The sequence below is a fragment of the Sorex fumeus genome, unplaced genomic scaffold (assembly GCF_029834395.1).
Source record: "Sorex fumeus unplaced genomic scaffold, SorFum_2.1 ptg000094l, whole genome shotgun sequence".
In the NCBI taxonomy this organism is placed as follows: Eukaryota; Metazoa; Chordata; class Mammalia; order Eulipotyphla; family Soricidae; genus Sorex; species Sorex fumeus.
This window is the reverse complement of record NW_026606151.1, coordinates 2,140,461-2,165,177: the sequence shown is the minus strand read 5'-3', so window position 1 is coordinate 2,165,177 and position 24,717 is coordinate 2,140,461. Positions and strand designations below refer to the sequence as shown.

The 24,717-nt window shown below is 57.9% G+C and overlaps 1 protein-coding gene across 1 annotated transcript in view; it reads right to left on the bottom strand.

Moving 5' to 3' along the window:
* SCUBE3 (signal peptide, CUB domain and EGF like domain containing 3) overlaps positions 1-15,697 on the bottom strand; it is a 37,740-nt gene extending 22,043 nt beyond the window's left edge. The window contains exon 1 of the mRNA XM_056132636.1: positions 15,578-15,697. Coding sequence (XP_055988611.1) covers positions 15,578-15,662 — 85 coding nt within the window. The 5' untranslated portion in view covers positions 15,663-15,697. The remainder of the gene's footprint in view (positions 1-15,577) is intronic.
* Positions 15,698-24,717: the final 9,020 nt, after the last annotated feature.

Genomic DNA, 24,717 nt, shown 5'->3' with positions numbered 1-24,717 from the left:
AATGCACAGGGGTTACTCCTGGCTCTGCACTCAGGAATTACTTCTGGCAGTGCTCGAGGGACAATACAGGATGCTGGGAATCAAACCCAGGTCGGCTGCGTGCAAGGCAGACGCGCTACCCACTGTGCTATCGCTCCAGCCCCCAAAGGCAGCTCCTTGGGGCTGCGGAGAAAGCGGGGAGCAAGGCGCTTCCCTCGCACGAGGTTGCCTGCTGTGATCATGGTGGACAGACCCCCAGGCACAGCCAGGAGTGACCTCTGAGCACAGGACCCGAGGACAGTCAGGTGTGGTCCCAAAATCAAATTAAAAAAGAAAAAAAGGGGGGTGGCTGGAGCAATAGCACAGTGGGTAGGACGTTTGCCTTGCACGCGGCCGACCCGGGTTCGATTCTCATCATCTCATATGGTGCCCCGAGCACCACCAGGAGTGATTCCTGAGTGCAAAGCCAGGAGTAACCCCTAAGCAACGCCGGGTGTGGCCCCCCAAAGAAAGCAAAAAGAAAAAAAGAGGTGGGAAAGAGACTGAAGGAGGGTCTCAGGCCAAGAAGCCAGTTTCTGCAACGTAAAGCGAAGCCAAGTGGGGGACAAACATTTCTTTGTGCTCGGTGAGTCCGAGGGAGGGGCGGGTAACAGAGGCTCCAAGGTAGAACCAAGGAAAGAAGTCGGGATTACGAAGAGGTGACAGGAAGCTGGACGTGGGCATTGCACCGGAGGCCTCAGAAGTCAGGGGAGGAGCCCCAGTTGCCGGTCCAGAGAAACCCCAGGCCTTAAAGTCAGCCTCAGGATGCTGCTCCCTGGGCGGGGCTGAGGCTGGGCCCTCAGGAATTTCTGATGCCCCTCAGGTGAGTCTCTGGGCACCCCCTGCCCCAGAACCTCTGCTAAGGCACTTCAGAGGTGAAAGGGGTCACCGAGGCAGGACAGAAGCAGCAGCAGCAGCTATGAAAGAGAAGAGGGGAGGGGAGGGCCAAGCAGGGTTGATTCCTGAGTGCAGTGTTAGGAGAAAGCCCTGAGCACTGCTGGGTGTGGCCCCCAAACTGGCAAAGGTGGAAAGGGGGAAGAAAGGGGGGGGGGGGAGAAAGAGAGAGGGAGGGAGGGAGGGAGGGGAAGGGAGAGAGGGAAGGAGAGAGAAGGGGAGGGGGGGGAGGGAGGGAGGAGGGAGGAAGAGGGAGGGGGAGGGAGGGAGACCGGGAGAGAGAGGGAGAGGCATAGATCAAAACAGTGGGTTCATGACCGGGATCTGCAAGCTACAGTATTTCGGGCTTTTGTTAAAATTGGGGGCGTGGGGAGGTAGAACAGAAATGGGGGTAACACATTTGCCTAGCATCGATTGATTCCCAGGACCCAGTATGGTCCCCTGAGCACTGAGCTAGGAATGACCCACAAACCAAAATAAATGAATAGTAAAGTAAAGGCCCTCCCGTTGATCGTCGATTTGCTCGAGCGGGCCCAGTAACGTCTCCATTGGAGACTTTGTTGTTACTGTGTCTGGCATATCGAATACTCTCGGTAGCTTGCCGGGCTCTGCGAGAGGGGCGGAGGAATCGAACTCGGGTCGGCCATGTTGGCCGCTTGTAAGGCGAATGCCCTACCGCTGTGCTATTGCTCCAGCCAGGACAAAAGTAAATAACACATGGTTAGGCTTATCAAAATCTATTGATTCCAAATCCTTAAGAGGCTTGATTTTTTTTAAATGTATTTATTTATTCATTTATTTATTTTTTGGCCACACCTGGTGGTGCTCAGGGGTTACTCCTGCCCTCCACTCAGGTGTCACTCTTGGCATTGCTCAGGGGGATCATATAGAATACCAGTGACTGAACCCTGGAATCGGCCGCATACAAGGCAACTGTCCTACCCACTGTACTATCTTTCTGGCCCTGATGTTTTATTTAAAAAAAAAAATTGGGGGCTGGAGCAATAGTACAGTGGGTAGGATGTTTGCCTTGCACGCAGCCGACCTGGGTTCAATTCCCAGCATCCCATATAGTCCCCCAGCACTGCCAGGGGTAATTCCTGAGTGCATGAGCCAGGAGTAACCCCTGTGCATCACCAGGTGTGACCCAAAAAGAAAAAAAATTGGTGGGCCACACCTGTCAGTACTCAGGCCTCACTCCTAGCTCTGTGCTCAGAGATCACTCGTGATGGTGCTTGGGGAACCCTACGTGGTGCTGGGGATTGAACTGGGATCAGCCTCGTGCAAGGCTAGCACTTGACCCCTGTATTCTCTCTCCAAACCTTCGATATGTTCTTTTAAAAAGTCTAAAACTTAACTCCTGGCTGTGCTGGGGGACCATAAATAGTGCCGAGAATTGAACTGAGGTTAGCCATGCGCCGGGAAGCACCCTAACCATTGAACTCTTCCTGGCCCCCAAATTTAGAACTTTTTAAAAATAGGGGTCACACCCAGCGGTGCCTGGGGACCACCATATCGACACTGGCAGTGCTCAGGGGGTGACATGTGATATGGGGGGGGTGGAATGGGCATCTGAGCTCTCCCCCCAACCCCCTCCCAGCCCTCACTGCTGCTTATTTTCTTTGATCCTTTCATTAAGGGAGCTGCCTGGGAATCCATCGAATTTATAGGCAACTACGCATCATAGCTGGAAACAGGAAACTTCAGGCTTCCTGAGGTTCCCAAAGTAGGAAGTCAGGACAAGTGGAGGAATGGAATGTTCCCAAACACTTGGCCCCCGGGGCTGGAGCGATCGTACAGTGGGGAGGGCATTGGCCTTGCACACGACTGACCGGCTTCCATCCCCAGCATCCCATCTGGGCCCCCGAGCACCACCAAGAAGTGAATCCTGAGCGCAGAGGCAGGAGTAAGCCCTGAGTATGGCCAGTGTGGTCCCCAAACAAAAACAAACCCCCCCCCCCGCAAAACTAACTGGACCTCAAACTTTCTGGATGTCTCTGCAGCTCCGCCTGCTCCCCTCCAGCCCCCTCCTGCCGCCTCTGTGAGGCTCTGAGGGAGCTCCATCTCCTCCCCTCGGGAGGCTGCGCTGTCCCAGGGCTCAGCCTGCCGGGAATCAGCCCTAAAGGAAGAGGGAGAACAACGGAGCCAAGGAAGAGCAGCTCTAACGACAGACCCCCCTGGCCCTCCTGTCAGGAAGGGGCTGCCTGGAGAATGAGAACGATGAAGAAAACAGCGACAGCACACACACTACCAGAGAAAGGACCGACACTCTGTAACCTGTCAGTTTCCCATTCAGACCCTACACTGCTACGCCCTAGACCGGCTCCTGGATTCTCGTGGTTCCTCCCCTTTAAAATGGGGCATGTGGGGCCTGGCAATAGCACAGCGGGTAGGGTGTTTGCCTTGTAAGCGGCCGACCTGGGTTCGATTCCCAGCATTCCATATGGTCCCCCAAGCACGACCAGGAGTTAATTGCTGAGTGCATGAGTCAGGAGTAGCCACTGAGCATCACCGGGTGTGACCCAAAAAGCAAATAATAATAATAATAATCACTGTCACTGTCCTCCCGTTGTTCATCGATTTGCTTGAGCGAGCCCAGTAATGTCTCCATTGTGACACTTGTTACTGTTTTTGGCATATCGAATACATCACGGGTAGCTTGCCAGGCTTTGCTGTGCAGGCGAGATACTCTCAGTAGCTCGCCGGGCTCTCCGAGAGGGGCAGAGGAATTGTACCTGGGTTGGCCAGGTTGGCTGCGTGCAAGGCAAACGCCCTACCTGCTATGCTATCATGATAATAATAATAATAATAATAATAATAATAATAATAATAAGGCACGTGCTGGGGCCAGAGTGATTGATAGAACAGAGAGTAGGAAGCTTGCCTTGCACACAGCCAACCCAGGTTCAATCCCTGGCATCACATTTGGTCTCCTAAGCACTGCTAGAAGTGATTTCTGAGTGCAGAGCTGGCAGTAACCCCTGAGCATCACTAGGTGTGACCCCCAAAACCAAATAAATAAAAAAAAAACAAAATGAGGCAGGTGTGTTAGAGCGATAGTACAGAAGCACAGCAGGAAGGGCTGTTGACTTATACGTGGCCGATCCAGGTTCGATCCCTGGCATCCCATAGGGTCCCCAAGCCAGGCCAGGATTTGATCCCTGAACACAGAAAGAGCCAGGAATAAGCCCTGAGCACCACCATGTGTGGCTCCAAGGTGGTGCGGGCTCCAAAAACAAAATAAAATAAAATAAAATAAAATGGTATTGGGGACATAGCACAGTGGGGAAGGTGGTTGCCTCGCCCCTGGCAGACCCTGGCTGGCCCACCACCCCAGCAAAACAGCCCCTGAGCACCCTGGGTGTGACCAATACAATAGGAAATACATAAAAATGGGGATAATACTTCCATAGGAGGGGTTGGGAGTTGCCAGTGAGCTGCCTGATGGAATGTGTTCGCATCTCAGACCCGTCTTCGACACACATGCCACGTGTGGCCTCTCAAGCGACATGCTGTCCCTCTGTGGCACCAGCCCCGGGCCACATGGCTAGTGGGCTCGTTGGTGGGGCTTAGCGGGTCAGCACAGTCATGGGCCTTCTCAGAGAGCTCTGTGGAAGGGGCTCTAAGCAAAGGCCCCCCTGGGCCTGGGTGAGGCAGAAAGCATCTTTGGGGGTGTCCAGGAGGACTTTGGGGGTGTCCAGGAGGACTCTGGGGGTGGCACCATGTTAGACGCGCAGAAGGTGAGAGAGAAAGTGTCAGCCCACAAGGAAGCCGAGGCGCCTGGGAGCTGAGGTCTGATGTCTTCCGAAAGTTTTAAACAATTTCATCCCATCTTTCTGTGGGGCCATCATGGCTAACCTCAGGAATCACTCCTGCTTGGCTCATGACCATGTGAGGTGCTGGGGACCGAACCTGGGTCAGCCATGTGCCAGGCAAGCGCCCTGCCCGCTGTGCTATTTCTCTGGCCTCCTCTGCTATTGTTTTATTTTTATTTTCCTTTTTGGGTCACACCCGGCAGTGCTCAGGGGTTACCCCTGGCTCTGCACTCAGGAATTACTCCTGTCGGTGCTCGGGGGACCATACGGGATGCTGGGAATCGAACCCAGGTCGGGGTGTGCAAAGCAAACATCCTACCCGCTGTGCTACCGCTCCAGCCCCAACTGCTATTGTTTTAAATAATAATAATAATCCCATCTTTCTGTGGGGCCATCATGGCTAACCTCAGGAATAATAATAACCTGAGGCCTGGGGCTATCCGAGCTCCCAGTCCTGCAGCTGCCTGTAAATGGGCAGTGCCCAGCACTACTGAGGGCCAGCAGAGCCTAGGCAGTCTCCACCAGGGTCCCACTTCCTGTCCAGGGCTCCTCCTCTCAGCAGTCTGTCCTGGAAGGCGCCACGCCTCCCTATACCTTCTGCCACCCTCTGGGTCACCCTCCTGCCCTCTACGCCACCCCCCATGCCCCATTCTTCACCTAGGAGATGCACTTTCTGTTCCAGACACATGGTCCGGGAGTTATTGTTCAGTTCAGCTTCTCTGCTATGGCTTTATTTATTTATTATTATTTCATTCTGGGGCCACACCGGACAGTGCTGGGGGATGACTCCTGGTTCAGTGCTCAGGGGACCATGCGGTGGGTGTCGGGGATCAAACCCAGGCCTCCCACCAGCAAAGCAAGCGCTCAGTCCTTAGAGTAATCAATCTCCCAGACCCTCTGCTATTGTTGTCTTCTGTTGCAGTCTTGTCTGGTTGGGGGTTGTACCCCGTGGTGCCCTGTGCTCAGGAATCACTCCTTTGGGCTCGGGGGGAGGGTAGGGGGCATACGGAGTGCCAGGGATGCAGCCCAGGCCCACCACGTGCAAGGCAAGCGCCCCACCCGCTGTACTATGTCCCTGGCCTCGTCTGCTGTTGTTTTAAAGGCGCCTCCTGAGGCCTGTCTGGCCCACTCTTCCCTCCGGAAGCTTTCACAGGAGAACAGATCTAAACCTGAGTTTGGAAAGAGGGCACAGTTTTACCCCCTGACATCCTCTGACCCCGGGAGGCAGGTGTGGGTGTGTGTGCGTGCGGAACCCAGTCCTAGCACTCACTCTGTGCCCGGCTGGGCTGACTGGCCAGCTGGCTGGGTGATATCAGTCTGAGGTCACCCTGGCTGTGTGCTGGGACTCCCTGGGGATATCTATCACAAGTGACCACTCTGCCCACTCCCCCGAGCTTTAGAACTCCCTTTTCCAGACAAAGACCCAGAGCAGCAATGGGGATAGAGGGGCTAAAGGAATGTTCTGGAAAGATCCAGAAAGGACTCAAGCAGTCCTGGCCAGCTTTGGAAATTCCTCACTCCCTTCTTTGTAAAGGGAAGAGATAATGATCATCATCATAATTAATGCTCCTGAAAACAGCATCTCTCCCCTGGGCTTGGCCCAAGCCAGAGCTGATTCTGGTCAAGTACTTAGTGCGACAGTGCAGGCACATAGTAAGTGCTCAGTGAAAGTTCACTCTTAATGAAGAAAGGCAATAGAACCCCAGAACTGGTCTACAGAAGGGGACATTCTGGAGGGTTTAGTGTTAGAACATTGATGTGTGAAGCCTTACCACAGACAGTACTGCAAATCACGGTGCCTCAAATTAAAAAAAAAAAATTAAAAAGAAAGTTTGTGTGTGTGTGTGTGTGTGTGTGTGTGTGTGTATGTGTATAGGAATGGGGGGGGTTGTTGGGAAGGGAACCCTGGACCTCCATATGTAAAGCATGCAAAAATACCTCACTATTTTGTTGTTCTTGTTTTGGGTCACACCCAGCAGTGCTCAGAGCTTACTCCTGGCTCTATGCTCAGGGCTCCCTCCCGGTGGGCTCAGGGGCACCATATGGAGTGCCTCCTGGGGACCCAACCCGAGTCGGCCGGGTGCAAGGCAAGCATCTTAATCCCCTGCCTCACTATATATTTTTGTGGGGAAGGGGAGAGGAACCCAGCTCAGGGGTTACTCCTGGCTCTGCACTCTGGGATCACTCCTGGCAGTGCTTGGGGGGGCCACACGGGATGCCAGGGATCGCACCCTGGTCAGTCGTGTGTGAGGCAACCGTCCTACCTGCTGTACTATATCGCTCCAGCCCCTGCCTTACTAGTTTCATTCCCTCCGACTTTCTCCTCCAAATCCTTTCCGCTCTCTGCTCTCTGCTCCCCCTTAGGAAAGCCCCCCTTTGGGTCTGGTGTGGGGATATGCAACCCTGCAAGTGCCCACTCCAGCCCCCATAGGTACCACTCGCAGCAGAGAGGGACACAGGAGGGAGGCTGGTGAGGATCCCCACCCCGCTCCACCCCTACTCAGAGTGCTGGGATGAACAATGCTGAAGGGGCAGAGCGCTGGCTACAGGGGGCCCCTGCCCTCCGGTGCTTCACCCTCTCTGGGCACCGACACATGGGTCTGCAATGGCCCCGGCATCCCAGACAACTCTCCTGGCTGCGCTACAAACTGCTCACCCACACAGTGCTCATTGCTCAGTGCGGGCAGGGAGGCGAGGGTTCAAAGGCAGACCAGGAGGGTGGATTATATCACACAGAGGCACCTGAGTCCCTTCTGAGGGTCTCCTCCAAGGAAGCTACAAAACTTCCCGCCCCAAGTATATCCTTCATCTCCTTCAAAGTTCCATCTAGGACAGAGGGCACAGGGTTGAAGCACTTGCCTTAGAGGCAGCTGACCCAGGTTCGATCCTGGCACCACAGATGGTCTCCAGAGCCCCACTAGGAGGGATCCCTGAGCACAGAGCCAGGAGTGAGCCCTTAGCACTGCTTGGCGTGCCCCCCCCAAAAAAAGCAGCTGCAACCTCTCCCCCGATTGCTTTTCTATCCCTCACACTTTTGATGGTTAGGTTTTCTGAGGGACAGGCCAACCACCACCCTCTGATAGCCTTTATCTGCTACCTTGTACCAGGAATTTTTACTCCATGTGCTTTTTTTATACCGTAGGGTGTGACTTTTGACTTTGTGAGCCTTGCTCAGCAGTTGGGATGGAGGCGAGCAGATTCACTCAATCCTCAACCAAGACTCACGGAGTATCTTTGTTATGTCAGGTCAGGTGCTAGGTGAGGCATGTAGAAGTGAAAAGGACAAATGCATGCAAGTCCCTTGGTGAGTATTTGTTAGGGCCAGAGTGATTGTACAGCGGGGAAGGCGTTTGCCTTGCATGGAGCCAACTGGCATCCCATATGGTCCCTTGAGCACCACCAGGAGTGATTCCTGAGCATAGAGCCAGGAGTGATCTCTAAGTACCACTTGGTGATGCCCAAAAACAAAAACTTGTCCAGTCAGCGGACAGGAAGAATGGGTGGGTGATGCATGGGGGGTGGATGGATGATGGATGAATGGATGGATGGATGGATGGATGGATGATAGGTAGATGATGGATGGATGGACGATGAATGATGGATGATGGATGGATAGATGGATGGATGGGCTGCTGGGGGCATAGGTGAGTCCACCCCATGGCACCCTTTCTGTTCTGTGTCCTTGTAGGAAGAAGCTCTTCCCTTCATTCCCCTACAACTCCACATGTGTTCTGGATGGAGGACAGTCACAGGAAGTCGATCATCAGGGCAGGGAGAGGCGGCACAGAGAGAGGAAGATGCCCTCTTAAGGCGCACATTTGGTGCTGCTTGGGGCTGCTGCCCGGGATCGCTCCCCTTTGGAAGGGGGCTGAGGCTTGGAGACCTGGACCATGCTCGGGGGTGGGGGTGAGCGAGGCCTCGAGAGTCCCCTAAACCACATATGTGACCCAAGGAGAGGCGAGAGAGCACTGCTCTTTCAGGAGGAACCTTTGGGGAGGCAGTTGGATAGTATACAGAGTAGGGTGCCTGTTTGGCACCCGGCTGGCACGGTTAGATCCCTGGCACATATATGGTCCTTAGAGTTCTGTCAGAGTGATCCCTGGGCACAGATCCAGGAGTTAGCCTTGATCGCTGCTGGGTGTGACCCAAAAACAAACAAAAAAAGTAGGGGCTGGAGTGATAGTACAGTGGGGAGGGCGTTTGCCTTGCACACAGCCGACCTGGGTCCAATCCCCGGCATCCCATATGGTGTCCAGAGCACCACCAGGAGTGATTCCTGAGCACAGAGCCAGGAGTAACACTTGAGTATTGCCGGGTGTAACCCAATAATATGAAAAACCTTTGGGGCTGGATAAGAGGTGAAGGCACTTGCCTTATACCAGCCGGCCCAAGCTCTGCCGCCAGCCTTACATTACCTCCAGGAGTAACCCTGAGCACAGAGCCAGGAGCAAACCCTGAGCACAGAGCCAGGAGCAAGCCCTGAGCACTACTATGTGGCCCAAAACCAAGAAAAAGGAAGAACTCATGGTTTTCACACGAGTTCAGTCTGCTTCTCGAAGGTTCAGGAGCAGCACCTGACGCCTGGTGAGGGCAGGGCTGGGGGGCTGAGTCCCAGAGTCTCCTCACCCTGAGGGCTTCCCTCTTTCCCCCCAAGGTGGCCATGTTCCCCCCAAACCTGGGAGGGTGTGCTGGAAGGATCATGGGGGCTGTAGCAGCCTCAAGTACACTCGGGGGGTGCATTGTTTGTTCCCATAAAGTGGACAGGTTTCAAGGGGTCCCTGAGTAACTTTACTTCTGGATAGGGAGCGTCAGGTCCAATCAGCTGGAGAACCTCTGGCCTCAATGGGGAAGACCCTATTCCCTTTCACTGTGGGCAAGACCAACACCCCCCAATCAGAGGCCTTTGTTGGGGTGAAGAGAGCCGAGCACGTGAGGCATCAGTGGTGGTAGGGGTGCATGGGAGTGGGGAGACAGGCAGCAGACAGAGGCGGGTCCCCGCGGCATGAAAATCAATCTCCCTCGAATGAACAGGAAAAACAATGCAATGCAAGACCACGGAACTGCAAGTGAGGAGCTGGAGTGATAGCACCTCTGGTAGGGCGTTTGCTTTGCACACGGCCAACCCGGGTTTGATTCCTAGCATCCCCTATATTCCCTCGAGCACCGCCAGGAGTAATTTCTGAGTGCAGAGCCAGGAGCAACCCCTGTGCATCGCCGGGTGTGACCCAAAAAGAAAAGAAAAAGTAACTGCAAGTGAACCGTCCACGCAGCCTGATCCGTGTAGGGTTCTGAGTCTCACGGTAGAACCAGCAGGAGCAGGCGGCTACTGTGCAGCCTTCTGTCTCCCGGATGACTCTCCCCACAGGCTCCCACAGCTGTCCCGGGGTTCAGAAGCGACACCTTCGTCTGCTGGCCTACGCCACCTGCCAAGTTCTGCAAGAACACAGAGCGCGGGGCAGCCAGGACTGAGTCCCGGGATTCCTGTCCATGAGGGTGGACATGCCAATGCCCCCCACCCAGCCAGCGGGCAGGGCTGTGGAGTGCCCCGTGGAGGGAAGGTGGGCAAAGACAGCTGCAGGGAGGAACGTGTGGGCAGGTGTCTCCTACCCCGGGATTCACGGGCCGACGGAGGCCTGAGCAGCTGGTTAGAAACAAAAAACAAACACCAGGGATACAGGCCCCCGCTGTTAACAGCTCCCAACCGCCGGAGGAAAACTCCAAATAAATATAATTAGAAACTTGTAAAAACGTCCTCTGTGTAACCCTGCTCCCCGGAGTCTGCCTTTAAGCATCCCCTTCTCCCGGCGTCCGGCTTCTCTAGGCCCACAGCGCAGGGCACTGCTGGAGTGGTGTGTGTGTGTGTGTGTGTGTGTGTGTGTGTGTGTGTGTGTGTGTGTGTGTCTTGCTATGCACCCCGTGGAGGCTGCATCAGCCCGTGGATCAGTCCTGGCCCAGGCTGGCATCCCAGCCCACAGCGCCAGAGGGAAGAGTGAGGACCCTAAAGCCTTCTTTGGGGAGCATTAGGGGTAAGACTGGCAAGCAAACCGGAACCTCGGCTTGAAACTGTGTGACTTTGAGGGGAGGGTCCTCGCTGAGAACTCACCAGGGGTACCCAGCTGTGTGCCACGTCTGGCCCTCAGACTGGCCATGACTCCGGGGGGAGGGAGGTGGTTGGATTCACATGTGCACTCATGGCTTGCTCTGCCTGGCTGTTCCCAGGGCATGCTGCCTGTCTGGAGGGAAATGGGAAGAGCTCTCCAGTACCAGAGGGTCTCAGGGACCAGGGAGAGAAAGAACGGATGAGAAGAGAGTGGTGATGGAGGTTGGGGCCAGGGGAGCAGGGCCTGGGGAGGGGGGCCTGGGGCTCAGGAGAGAGTTCTGGGGCGCTCCTGCTGGTCAGAATCTTGCCATGGGGGTTTGGGCCTCCCACGGGGGCATTTTTTGGGGGCTCTATCTGGCGGTGCTCAGGGTTACTCCTGGCACTGCACTGAGGAATTACTCCTAATAGTGCTGGATTGGGGGGGGTGCATATGTGGTGCTGGGGATTGAACCCGGGTCGGCTGTGTGCAAGGCAAGTGCCCTGCCATTGCACTATCTCTCCAGACTCCCTACTGGGGTATTTCTTTTCTTTTTGTTTTGTTTTATTTGGGAGCCACACCCAGTGATGTTCAGGGGTTACCCGGCTCTGCACTCTTGGCAGTACTCAAGGGACCCTATGGGATGGCAGAGATCGAACCCAGGTGGGCTGCGTGCAAGGCAAGAGCCCTACCTGCTGTACCATCTCTTCACCCCGTCCACTGGGGCACTCCCATGCCACGTGCCAGAGCTGCAAGACGAAGGGACCCGACTGGTACTGGAGTTCATGTGACAAGAGAGGAAAGGATTTCCCCAATCCTTAGGCTCGTTTTCCTAACCCCACCACACACCCCCGGAGAGCCCAGCAGACCCTGTTTCCAGACTCAGGTCTTACAACTGGGCTGAAGAAGTGGGCACTGCCACTTCTTCAGGGACCAAGCCCCAAGACACTCCACCTCTTTAGTTCTCCAGTGAAAGGAAGAGGCCGGCGCCACGCCAGCAACCTCTTTCCCTCTCTCTGGCCTGGACCTGTGCACACGCACACACACGCACACACAGACGCCCATGCACACGCACATCTGGGTCAGCCATGTGCGTGCACGCACACGCGTGCATAGACGTCCCATGCACAACACGCACATCTGGGTCAGGCACACGCATGTACACACACGAGCATACATAGAAGCCCAGGCACACGCAAGCACGCACACACGAGTATACACAGACACTCATGCACACGCCGATCTGGGACAGGCCCTGCATGCACAGCACATGTGTGCACACACACACATGCTCATACACATCCAGACATATATGCGTGCACACACACCCATCACATACATGCACACACGTGTGCACACACCCAGGTACGGCATACCCGTGCACATGGCCCCATGAACACGCAACCAGGCCCGGCTCCTTCCACAGCAGGTCTCCCTGGGCGCCCACCTCACTCCACTCAGCAGGCCCTCTCTGCTTCCTGAAGGTTCCAGAAAAATAATCTCACAGACGGGGTGGCTGCGAACTTTCCTCTTCCACTGCCGGCAGTAAATCTGGCCCCAGGGTCTTTCAGCCCCCTACCCCACCCCAGCCCTCCCTCATTCCGCCCGGGAGAGGCGGAAGGAGATCAGGGGTCAGCAGTGGGACCAGTGTGGGTACTCCCCCAGCCCCGCTCCCCTCCGGGGGTGGGGGTATCTGTCAGTGAGAGGAGAGAGGTCAAAGGGATTCCAGAGGAATTTCTAGGCGGTCCACCCGCCTTCTCCACCCTTGGGGGACAGGGGGTGGGAGATAAGGAGCCCAGGATGGGCACTGAGGGGTGGCCGGACTCGGGGCGCCGGGCGCGGGACCGCCCCCTCTGCCCTGTGGCGTGGATGGGGCGCGCGGCGCTGCCCACGGGGGCCACCCTCGCCCGCGGACACGGTGCTGGTTTCCATTTCGTCTTGGGGCGGGAGGGGCGGGGAGGAACAGTTCGCTCACTGTACGGCTGCCCACAGGAGCCGGGGGAGCGGGGAGCAGCCACATGAAAGGGGAGGGCGGAGGGGGTGGGGGGAGGCGAGCGGGGCGCACGCACACGCCCCCAGACGGAGACCCGAGACGCTCCGGGCACAGAGACGCCCTGTGTAGCGGGGGGCGCGCGCGCGCACGGCGAAACTCTAAATACGCAACTTTATCAGCAAACAGCCAGGTAGAGAGAGGCTGGGGCCAGCCTGGCTCCCCCGAGCCCGCCCTGCGGACAAGTTTCCTCCCGAGCCCAGGAGACCTTTTCATTCAGCTGTAACCTGAGCCCTCCGCGGGGATTACGGCTTTTTCAACTGCGGCTGCTCCCCCCCCCCCCCCAGCTCCCCCCCCCCAAAAAAAGCAAAGCAAATTAATGCTTTTAAGTTAACAATTATCTTGGTTATCCAGTCTGTCTACTTTAGAATACACGGCCAGACACACTGGAAAACACTCGGAGCCTCCTCGGCCGCTTTTGCACCCCCACTCCCAGTCATACCAAGCGTCCCCTCCCCATCCCCCGTGGTTCTGGGGGGATGCAAGAACTGGGGTACGATCACCGTTAGCAACCAACCGAGTCGCAAGAGACGGGGAGCTTTGTCACCTGATGGTGGCAAACCTTGCACGTGCACACACACGCGCACACACATGCACACAGAGCCTGGCCTGCATTCTACCCCTCCGTTCCCCAACTCCGCATCACTTGGGTCCTCCCCCTGGAGGCTCTGAGGCGAAGGGACAGAGCCCCAGATGTCCCCAGAGGTCAGGGCAACTCTCTCTGCATAGAGAATGTGTCTTTCGAAGACAGGCTGGCTCCGCGTTGAAGAGCATGTGGTCTGAACGCACCCTTGGGACCCATGACATGGCTTGGGGAAGTCGGGGATGCCCTCTCTCCCTACACTGTCTAGGAAATAAGGCCACCTGGTCCATCACTGAGTGGGGCTGGAGGGGGTGCAGGGAACATCCTCCTGGTCTGGCCACCGTGTGCCCTGGTCACCTCCTCAGACCAGTTTGCACGTTTCTGAATAGCCGGGCCCAGGGCAGGTAGCACCTGTCCCTTCTAGGAGTCTCCGGCGCCCCCCACCCCCCCACATCCCACGGAATACTCCACAACAGACACTGGCTCCAACTTGAAAGCAGCCCTTATCTCGTCTGTGGATTATTGCATGAAATCTGCTCCTTCCTTCAGACTAAACTCCCGAGCTAATTCCATGTTATGAGTAAGTCAGCATACACTACAAAAGCCAGCTTTGTTTATGAAAACACAAGTCAGTCCACAGCAGCGGGAGGGGGCTGCGCCCAGCCCCGGGTGGCCGTGGAGGGGCTGTGTGACTGACCAGGGGGTCGGGGACTGGAGTAAGAGGGAGCAGTTGGAGGCTGCCAGGGGGTGGGTGGGGGTAGGGTCTGACAACTATGGAGCTCTGTGTGGGTCGCGTAGGACAGGTTGGAGGAGGAAGGGGTTCGGGGTTCAGGGAAGAGGCATGTTTGGGGAAATGAGGATGAGGTGGATGAGTGGGAGGGGAGGTGAGTGGACACCGCGCCGCGCGGAGCCGCTGAGTTCGGACACACCGGGTGCAGAACGCCAGACGCTCGGGGCTCCCCAACTCCCAAGTTCAATGTTCCCTTCTAGGCCAACCATCTCACACCCCAGCTTGGCTGCCGGGCTTCCCGCCCCCCCCCCCAATCAGGAACCAGGGGCGGGCAGTAAAAAGTAGGGGGGCCTCCAGGGCAAAGCCTTTGCCAGGAGGAATTTTTCTTTTTGACCATATAAATCTCTTTCTGGGTGAGGGCAGGAGGGGGGAGGGTGCAGCAAGCGGTCAAGGGGGGAGGGGAGACTGTCCCCCAGGCCGCCCGCCTGGCCCCACCAACCCCGTTTCTAACAGCCCAGCCTTGGGGTCACGGAGCGGGGCTCAGGGGCCTCCCGGCCTCTCTCTAATTCCTAGAGGGATCCCTCGGAGCTGCCTGGCCTGGAATTTGACTTTGTTATTTTAATGCAATTCTGACCTGGATTTAAATGGAATTGGAAACCCGGGGCCTTAATAAATAAATATTATGATAAGAAATGAAAGCCATGCAAAGGCGAGAGGCTCCCCCGCCCACCCCCACTCCCCCCTCCCCAAAGAGGCAGAAACGCGACATTCTTGCCCGGAGCCAGAGCGATGAAATTTCTCCTCTCTTCGGCCCCTTGCCCCACAGCCGCGGCAGAGCTGGTTTGGCCAGCAAAAGATGCTCCTTCTCGGTACCGTTTGCCCACGGCAAAGGACCACAGCTCCGAAACGTCTAACGTCGGCACGACGGGTGGGAGGAGGGGGAGAAGGGGGATGAGGAAGGAATCGACGGCCTGGCGGAAAAGTTTTCCTTCTTTGCGAGCTCTCTCAACTTTAAGGCCACGACGGGAGTTGCTGGCAGTGTTTGAGAGAAACGGAGCCGCCGCGGGGACTTTGGGGAGGGCACAGAAGTCTGGAGGAAGATGGAGTAGCAGAACTGGGAGGTGTGCGGCGGTCCCTCCGGCCCTGGACCTCCGTGCCCCCCAATAAAAACCCTCCCCGGGGCCGGCTCGGCGGCTCCTCCAACCTTGGTGCGCATGGGGCGCACCACGCGACCCCCCTCCAACACCACACACACACACACACACACACAGTCGCCCCCCAGCCCAGCTCCCCAGCGGGGGCGTCGGCGCGGGCCGTGACAGCCGCGCGCGCTGCCCCGCACCTGCCCCGGCCCCTGGCAGCCGCAGCCCCGCGCCCGCGCCCCGCAACCCCGCGCCCCTCTCCGCTTACCTTGCGCCGCTTTGCCGTGCTGCGCGGCGCGGGCGTGGACCAGCAGGACGAGCAGGCAGAGCCCGGGCACGCGCCCCGAGCCCATGGTCGCGGCTCGCACGGGGGCCGGGGGGCAGCCGGGGCCGGGCCCGGCCGCCTGGGGCCGGCGGAAGCGGGCCGGGTCCCCCGCGTGCCGGCGGGGGAGGGGACCGGGCGCCCCGCCGGGGCCGGGCTGGCGGGCGGGCGCGGGGCGCGGCGCCCTCGGCCGGAGGCTCCCGGCGCAGCGGGCTGCGGGCCGGCCGCCGGGCGCGGGGCGCGGGGCGCGGCGAGGCTGGGGGGCGCCGCGCTGGGCTCCGAATGATCGCACCCGCTGCCCAGCTTCGCCCGGAGAGAGCTGCAGCCCGAGAGCGCGCCGAGCCTCGGCCGGGGACCTGAGAAAGGGGAGGGGAAACGCAGCCCCAGAAACACGCCCTTTCTGCCTCTCTTTCTTCCTCTCCTGCTTTCTCCCAGGCTCCGGCTCTTTTTCTTCGCCTTTCTCCTCCTCCTCTTTCTCCTCCTCTCCTCGCTCTTTCTCGTCCTCCTCCTCCTCCTCCTCCTCCTCCTCCTCCTCCTCCTCCTCCTCCCCCCCCCCACTCCCCCTCCTCCTTCACCACCTCCTTTTTCGTGCCCTTTTTTCCTTTCAAATGGGGCCTCGGCGCGGCGGCCGCTCCCCCTGCGCGCCCGGGCGCGGCGCCCCCTCCCCAGGCTGCCGGGCCGCCCGCTGCCTGCAGGAATTTACAATCCCGAGCTGGGGGAGCCGGCCCGGTCTCCATGGAGACGGCTTCCCCGGGAGCAGGGAGGTCAGGCGCAGACCGCGCACAATCAATGGATCAATGCAAGCCCCCGCTCGGCTCCAGACCAAACAGCACCAGGCTCCGGCTCACCGTGGCCCCGCGGGAAGAGTGGGGGAGCGAGGGTGCGCCCCCCGCGCTCGCACGCCGGCCGGGACGCGCGGCGCAAGGTTTTGCACGCACACCTCCAAGAGGAGACAAAGAGGGAGCCGGAGTGTCTGGGGGTGCTGGGATGACGGGGAACGCACTGGCAAGGAGTTCTGACCCCTCACCTCACACACACGCACTCGAGCACCGGGACACAGCTGCAGAGTGAACGGCTCCTGCAAGGGGTCCGAGTAATGTTCTCCGTGCCAACTCTACTGCACACGGTGCAGGACACTTCCTGAGACACTTCCTGACACCCTTTAGATGAAGGGCCCAGAAGAAAGCCTGCTGGCCAGGCCAGCTGCCCGCTCCTGGGCAGTGAGGACCAAGAAGCCAGCGCACTGCGCCACCCTGCCTAGATTCCTCTCTCCTCTGCGCCTGTCCAGGGCACAGCTGAGTCATAGAACCAAGCCGGGGAGTGGCCAAAGATGAGAAGTGGACTGCACAGTCCTCTGAAAGTAACCCTCAGGCTTCGGGTTGGCGATTTTGAAGGCCACTCCCTCCTGATACAGCACTTCTGTTTCCCACGTGGGGAAGGAGGGCGCCCCAAGCCCCCTGGAAAGATGGCCAGGGCATCCCTGGGTGACCCATCAGCTGATGGGACTCAGGCAGTGTCAGCTAGTTTGCTGAAGAAGAGGCTTCACAGCTGGTTCACCAAGTCCTCAGGTGCGGAGGGCAGAAGACCAGATTCTGGGAAGGAAAGAAAACTCGGGGTCTCCCTGCATCATGTTTTATTTATTTGTCCTCTTTCCCTTGGTCGTTGCCAGTCTCGTTGTTGAGCTGATTGGGGTGGTAGTGGCACGCAAGAGGAGGCTCATTCTGATGTGAAGCCGCGGGTCCCAAATGCAGTGCCGTGGGGACTGTGTCAGCATGTGGCCTGGTGCTGGGGATCTAATTTGGGACCTTTACCTTACTGGGCGTTACCAACTACGTTGTCCCCGGGCCACCCCATAACTCTGTTCCTTTTCTTTTCTTTTCTTTTCTTTTCTCTTTGGGTCACACTCGGTGATGCTCAGGGCTTTCTCCTGGCTCTGCACTCAGGAATTACTTTTGGCTGTGCTTGGGGACCAAATAGGATGCCCAGGATCAAACCTGGATAGGCCATTTGCAAGGCAAACACCCTCCCTGCTTTGCTATATCACTCTGGTCCCCATAACTCTGTTCTTAAACTCTTAGCACGGGTCCTTCCCAGCCACTGGGGTCACGAGTGATCTTTATTGGGGTCTTGCCAAGTCTCCGGAGGAAGGCGTCAGCCCTCTCAGAATTGAGAGGAGGGTTGGGAGGTGGATACACACCCCGGTGTGCGCTTTTTAGCCCTGCTCTCTCCCGGGACAACAGAAAATTAGCTCTGGGCCTCACCTAGAAGCCAGAGAGTGGGTCAGCCCTGGGGCGGGAAGGAGACAGCCTATAGGGAGCCCTGGGGAGGGCACCTCCAGGACCCCTGCTTGCCCGAGCTGGGCTGGGATGAGAAATGGCGTGGAGGCCACCCAACGGTCAGCCGGGAGATCTTCGAGGTCCCTTGCAGCCCCGTCGCCTCTCTAGGACTCCGTCCTCCTTCATTCCACGGCAAACCCCTCCCTGGAGTGGCTTTGCCTGCCGCGATGCTCTGTGTCGGCTGCAGGGCAAGCACTGACTTGTCATCCTCTCTGCCCCAAACGGAGAGTGGTTTCAAAAAAGAGAAGAAAGAGGTTTCCTGGAGGTGCCTGTTCTCCTCGGGCACAGGGAAAGAGTTGGGAGCTCCCCCCCACCAACACCCCCCCTGCTCCGGCTCCTATAGAGACGGAAGTGGCATGAGGTAAGCCTGGAGCATTCTCTGGGGGCAGGTGAGAAGTGAACTCAGTCCTCTACCTCAATCTGTGGGATTTCCCTTTCCTCTGTGTGGACATTTCCTAAGCTGGGAGTGGGGGCGTGTGATGGAGGCCGGGAGGGGTGCCCCCCCCGGCCCCTAAATTTCTGGGAGACTTGGCGCCTTTAACACCCATTTTTCTTCTCCTCCCTCCACCCCCATCTTGTCAGCTTGCTCTAGATCCAGGTGACCTTCCGGTCCACATCTGGGCGGGAGGGACCACTGTGTGCCCTGCTCGCCGCCCCCCACCCCATCCATTGGCACCCCAGCCCCAAGGAGAACTCTGCAGAGGCAGAAGCAGGGTTCATCTCCCAGGAGCTGGGAGCACACCCCTCCCCTCTGCGGGGCTTGGCAGATGGATGGTCCCACGGGAGACGGCGAGCAAGCAGTGAGGCTGTATCCTGCGCCAAGCCCCCCTCTCCCCCCACGAAGGGAAGGGGCACGATGCCCGGGTGCCTCGCAGGCTGCTGATGATGCGGGGGCTTCGCTCGCCTTCAAGGAGACACGGACGCTACTTTCATTCAAAGTCTTTCCAGCCAGCCAGCATCAAGGAGAGTGCTGGGCTTGGAGCCATTGTCGGTAGATCTGGGCTCTGATTCTACGTGGGGATACGCTGCCCCGGTTCCAGGACACCCCATGACTGCCCCTTCATGACCAAAAGCCTTTGTCCTTTCTCTGTGCCTCGGTTTCCCCAGCTACCATGTCAGTTCAGTGAGCTGACCCCCCTAGGGAGGCCAGCCGCCATGGAGAGCATGACCAGGTCAGAATCAGGGACCTTCGGGTTCAACACCTGCCCTTCCCAAGACATCTCTCTACTCGCGCTGAGTTACTTTGCTCTCTGAGCTTCTATCTTTTCATCTGGAAAATGGGTATGCTCCTCGGACCTTTCTGAAGGTGTGCACGCCTACAATCGGGTCCGATTGGCCAGACTGTTGCGTCAACCTGCATTTCAAACTGCTTGGTGAGGCCAGAGTGATAGTACAGCAGGGAGGGCGCTTACCTTGTATGCAGCTGGGTTTGATCCCCGGGAACCCCAGATGCTGCTTCTCCTCATGAGCCCCCCAGGAGCAAGTCCTGAGCATCACGGGGTGTGGTCCCCAAATGAAAACAAAACAACAACAAATTCTGCTTGGAGATTTCACACAAGTGACTTGTCTAGGAGAGCTTGGCCTTTCTTGTAGGACAGTGGAATAAAAATGCTCCCGGGGTGGGGTTGGGGTGTTTGGTGAGTGAGAGGATGGGTGGGAACACCGGGGCCACACTAGGAGACGGCCTCTGTCATTGGCATCCCTCTCAGAAAGACTTAAGTGTTCCCAAGTGGTCCAGTGGCGATGGGGAAGGGGCAGTGTTGGTGCATCTGCCAGATGCCGCTGGGCCTGAGCTGGGCCCTCTGGGCGGGGGCCCACATGGGGGCCCCCCACCCCTCCCAGGCTCCTGTCTGTCACACATTCCACAGTGGAGGCACTTCCAGAAATGCCACGCATTCCTGCACGGTGCTGGGCGGCGGGCCGAGACAGGGGAGACTCACCTGCCAGGTTGGGCAGAGCCCCGGAATCATTCCCGCCCTCAGGCCAGCGCGGGGACAGTGTGGGTGGCAGTTCCCCACACGCACGGTGACCCCCGTGCTGCTGAAGGTGCCGGTGCCAGCTCAGAGCCCAGCTCAGAGCTCTGTGCTCGGGGATCACGCCTGCCCCTGGATCACGGATGGATTCATCACTCCTGGCGGAGCTCGGGGGACCGATGGAGTGCTGTGGATAGAACCCGGGCCGGCTGTGTGAGGCGAGTGCCCTTCCCGCTGTCCCGTCACGCTGGCCCAAGGAGTGGCACTTGAGTCAGCCCCTAAGAAGGTGAGGTGACTGAAAAGACACAGGCCCTGCCTGCTGGCATATGAGCTGTAGCCCAGCACATCCAGAAGGGCCCATGGCTCTCGTGCGCTGACTCCTGGCTCAGTGCTCCTTACAGGCACTCTCAGCTCCCCTCTATTCCTCACTCCACCTCTTCCTGCTGATTCAGGCAGTCATCCATCGTGCCCCTGTGACAGACTGGGCAGGAGGTCACAGGCTATCTGCAGTGTATGAAGGAGACCAAAAATATAAGCCGTGCTCACAGCAGCGTGCGGTTCCAGACCCTCAACAGGCAAAAACCAGAGGCCTCGTCTCACCAGAAAGCCAAAGGCAGTACCTGTGAAACCAGAGCCTGAATCCCACAACCAAGGAACTATCCAAGGGTACCCAGCTAGTCAGGGGAAACAAAAGCCAGTGTTCTGGGAGGTCTTCCTGGAGGAGGAGGGATTTGAGTTGATTTATTTTTTGCAGGTGTGGTGGGGGTTTGAGCCATATCTGGAGACACTCAAGGATCATTTCTTGCCTTTGTACTCAGGGATCACTCCTGCCAGTGCTCAGGGGACCGTTTGGGATGTCAGTGACCGACATGGGTCCACTGCATGCAGGCTCCTGACCTGCTGGACTATTGCTCTAACCCACTGAGCTGAGTCTTGATGATACCAACAGGAAGACACAGATGGACAAGACTGTGATACAGACACAAAACAGTGATTGGTGGGTGAAGGGAAAGGAAAGAAAAAGTCAGAATAACTGCTAAAGAAAGAGACAATTATGGCATATAAAAAACATATGATGAGAGTAATACCCAAGGACAGGAACAGGAGAAACAAGGGCCAGGAGGACTGGTCCGTGGCAGGAAGATGCCACAAGAGGGTTGGGGCGTGTGGGTAGGACAGGGAAGGGACCACTATGACAGATGGTTGGAAATGACCACTCTGGACAAGAACTGAGTGCTGGAAGGAGGTAAAGGAATATACATGATAACCTTTCAATAACAGAATTGCAAACCATAATGCCCAAAAGGAAAGGTGGAGAGAGAGAGAGAGAGAGAGAGAGAGAGAGAGAGAGAGAGAGAGAGAGAAAGGAGGAGGAGGAGGGAGGGAAAGAGAGGGAGAAGTAGAGAGAAGGAGGGAGGTAGAGGGAGAGAGAGAGAGAGGAAAACTGGGGATGGCAGAGGGTGGAGGGGTGGGAGGGAAACTGAGGACATTGGTGGTGGGAAAAGTACACTGGCTAATTGATGTGTGTTGGAAACCCAATCATGAGTAACTTTATAACTGTGTATCTCATGGTGATTTAAAAAAAAAGGGGGGGAGAAGAGGAAGGAAAGAAGGAAGAAAAGGAGGGAGGAAGGGAAGGAGGGAGGGAGGGAGGAAGGTGGGTGCGAGGGAGGGAGGAAGGGAGGAAGGGAGGAAGGAAAGAAGGAAGGAAGGAAGGAAGGAAGGAAGGAAGGAAGGAAGGGAGGGAGGGAGGAAGGAGGGTGGGAGGGAGGGAGGAAGGGAGGAAGGAAGGAAGGAAGGAAGGAAGGAAGGTCTGCTCTGGGCCAGGGAGCAGGCTGACCCTGGCTGGCCCGGCTGGACTGTGGGGGTCAGGCTCCCTCAAAGCCTGCTCCGGCCCAGGATTGTGGGCATCCCTTTCCCCAAGACCCTTCATCTGGCCTTGGCAAAGAGGCCCCGGGCAGCCAGCGCTGGTTCGAGCCGCTGTTCCTGCCCCAGCTTCTCGCCCGTTGCAAGGTGCCCCGGCCTCCCCTCCCCGCCCTGCGCCAGTCACTTTGCCACCCGTGTCCCCCCACCTGCTCCGGGGCCGCTTTCACGGAGGAAACGAGGGCCTGCACCCGCCAAGTGGCGTCAGGAGCGCGCAGCCTTCCAGAACCCTCCACAGATCAGGCAGAACTCCAGGCCCACACCCCGGCCACACAGCTGCTCCTGCAGACGCGGCTCTCCCCTCTGCCAACCTCGCCTCCCTCCAGCCCCCCACGCCCGCCACGGTCGGGAGAGGGGGCCTTCCTCTGACCCCTGAGGACGGGCGAGGGACGCATCGCCCCGGGTCCTGTCAGTGACCCTCTGCCCCCATCTCCAACGTCAGCTCCTTCTCCCAGAGACACACGACAGGTCTCCAGCAGCCACACAGCATCCACTCCTTCGAGCATGGGGGGCTTCTAGGAGGAGGTGGCCACCTCTGCTTGGCTTTCTCATGCCTTAGCCTCGCCTGGCTCAGGCCTCCCCCTTGGAGGGTTCTGGCAAATTCCACCCATCTGCACTCAGACTGCCTGTCGGTCCTCCTGTACCTATTCTGCAGGGTCAGAGGCCTCGGAGGAAGTTTCTCCCCTCCACAGGGCCCTCTCGGAATCCCCTCATGCTTCTGAAGTGCGTCTCTCCTGCCAAGCCTTGCGACCTCACTGGGATCTGTCACAGCAACGGCGGGCAGAGAACGAGGCTCTGTGTGGTTGCGAAGGGTCCCAGTCCCTGAGCCGGGGTGAGTCTCGAGCCTCTTCACCTCTCAGAGCTCCCTTGCCTACAGAGTGGCCAGGAGAAAGTTCTGGCACCCATGCTCTGGGGGTCTGGGGGTCTGGGGGCTGACAGGACGGCGCGTGTGAGGTTCTGGGGAAATGCACGTGGGTTGGCAATTTGCCCCTCTAAGGGGGCACCATGCTTCCACCTGCCACTGCCATGCTGTGCGTCCTTACTTTGTCCCCTCCGGGGGTCTCACTCTGCAACTTCATGTTTGCACCCTGACTCTTTCTCCTCGTCGAGCTCTGGGTCCTGGGCGGCTGCCGGGCTCCCTGTCTCGTGGTATTTCTGACGGCTTATTTCCAGAGCTCCAGTTGAAAGCCTCCAGCGCCTGTCCTGTCCTTTCCCTGTCGTCTTCTTGGCCTTAGAGTGCCCGGCCCCCTCCCCCACTCAGTGGCTCCCGCTGGATTTTCATCTTTTTAATTGTTGTTTTGGGGTTTGGGGCCACACCCGGCAGTGCTCAAGGCCCCCTTCTAACTCTGTGCTCAGGGGTCACTTCCGGCGATGCTCAGGGGGCCACGTGGGGTGCCAGGGATGGAACATGGGTTGACCAGGCAAACACCCCTCCCGCTGTACTAACTCTCCAACCCCTGGGTCTCCTAGAATCTGTAAGGACCCTTCCTCCACATGACAGGCCGCCAAAACTTGAGGGCGAAACTTCTAGAACTTCCCTCATGTCCATCCCTCTTCTCTCCCTCCACCCACCAATAACCATTGCCTCCTCCTGGTATTTTTAAATTTTTGTTTGTTTTTGTGCCACGCCTTGGCGTGCTCAGGACTTACTCCTGGCTCTGTGATTAGGGATGCCTCCTGGAGGTGCTCGGGGGACCATATGCAGTTCTGGGAATCGAACCCGGGTCGGATGCATGCAAGGCAAATGCCTTCCTTGCTGTGGGGTCTCTGGTCCCTCCCCTAGGTTTTTGTGGACCCCTGGCAGCAAGGTTAACATCTGACTCCCCAGCGGGCTCTGTAAGTCTCCCCATGCCAGCCTGGAGCCCGTCTCAACGTTCCCCCAGCCCCCCAGACCCCCAGTGGTGCTCAGGGCCCTCCAAGGCTGCACCCTGAGATCCTCAGGAGACCATGCAGTGCTGGGGATCAGACTAGGGTCCGTCCCATGCCAGGCTTGTGTCTTTGGGCTCTGTCCTATCTCTCCAGCTCCCGAACTATCGTTCTCACACTGCTTCTGTGATCTCACCCTCCTCGCCGCCAAGGCACACGGCGCCTGGCACCCCCCCTCACCCCTCGGCAGCTGGAACGCCAGGGCTCTGCCTTCAGGGTCGTGAACGGGGCCTTGTTCCCGAGTTTTCCTGCTGCGGCAGCAGGCAGCAAGCCCGGCCCTGCGACTCTGTGACCGTCTGTTCTCAGACGTGACTCTCTCAAAGCTGCCCCCGCTGACTCCCACAACCCCCCCCTCCCCAGACCCCCCTCTCCAAGTGCAGGCTTGGCATATCCTTGTAGTAAAAGAATGTCAAGTGAACAGAAGGTGGAAGAAACCCTGCAAGGAGAGCAGGAGAGGGAAGGTGTCCCCCCTCTCTCTTAGTCTCCTGCCCTACCCCCAGCAGAGGACGTGCCAGAAAGGACAGGTAGCAGGGGTGGGGAGGCCCCAGTCTGAAGAGACCCCCACAGAGACACAGGGCACTGCTGGAGCACACAGCCAGACTCTGCATTCTGGAAGATAAAGACACGCGTGTCGAAACATTCCAAGCCAGAGCCGCTGTGACTCTGCTGTGAGTGTCTGGTGCTGCGGGTGACAGACAGGATCAAAGAGTCAAAGGTGGGAGACTGGGAGAGAAAAAACAGGATCAGAAATGGGGGGGGAGGCCCCAGGGCAGCGGCTGGGCCTGGGGGTGGGGCGGACCCCCAAGGTCAAACCGCCACCATCTCCCCTTCAGCCCCCCACCTCCCGGGATCTTTTTCACTACCCGCTTACCCTCCTCACCCCTCCTGATTAGAGGATCTTTTCTTCGTTTCTTCGCGCTAAACCTTA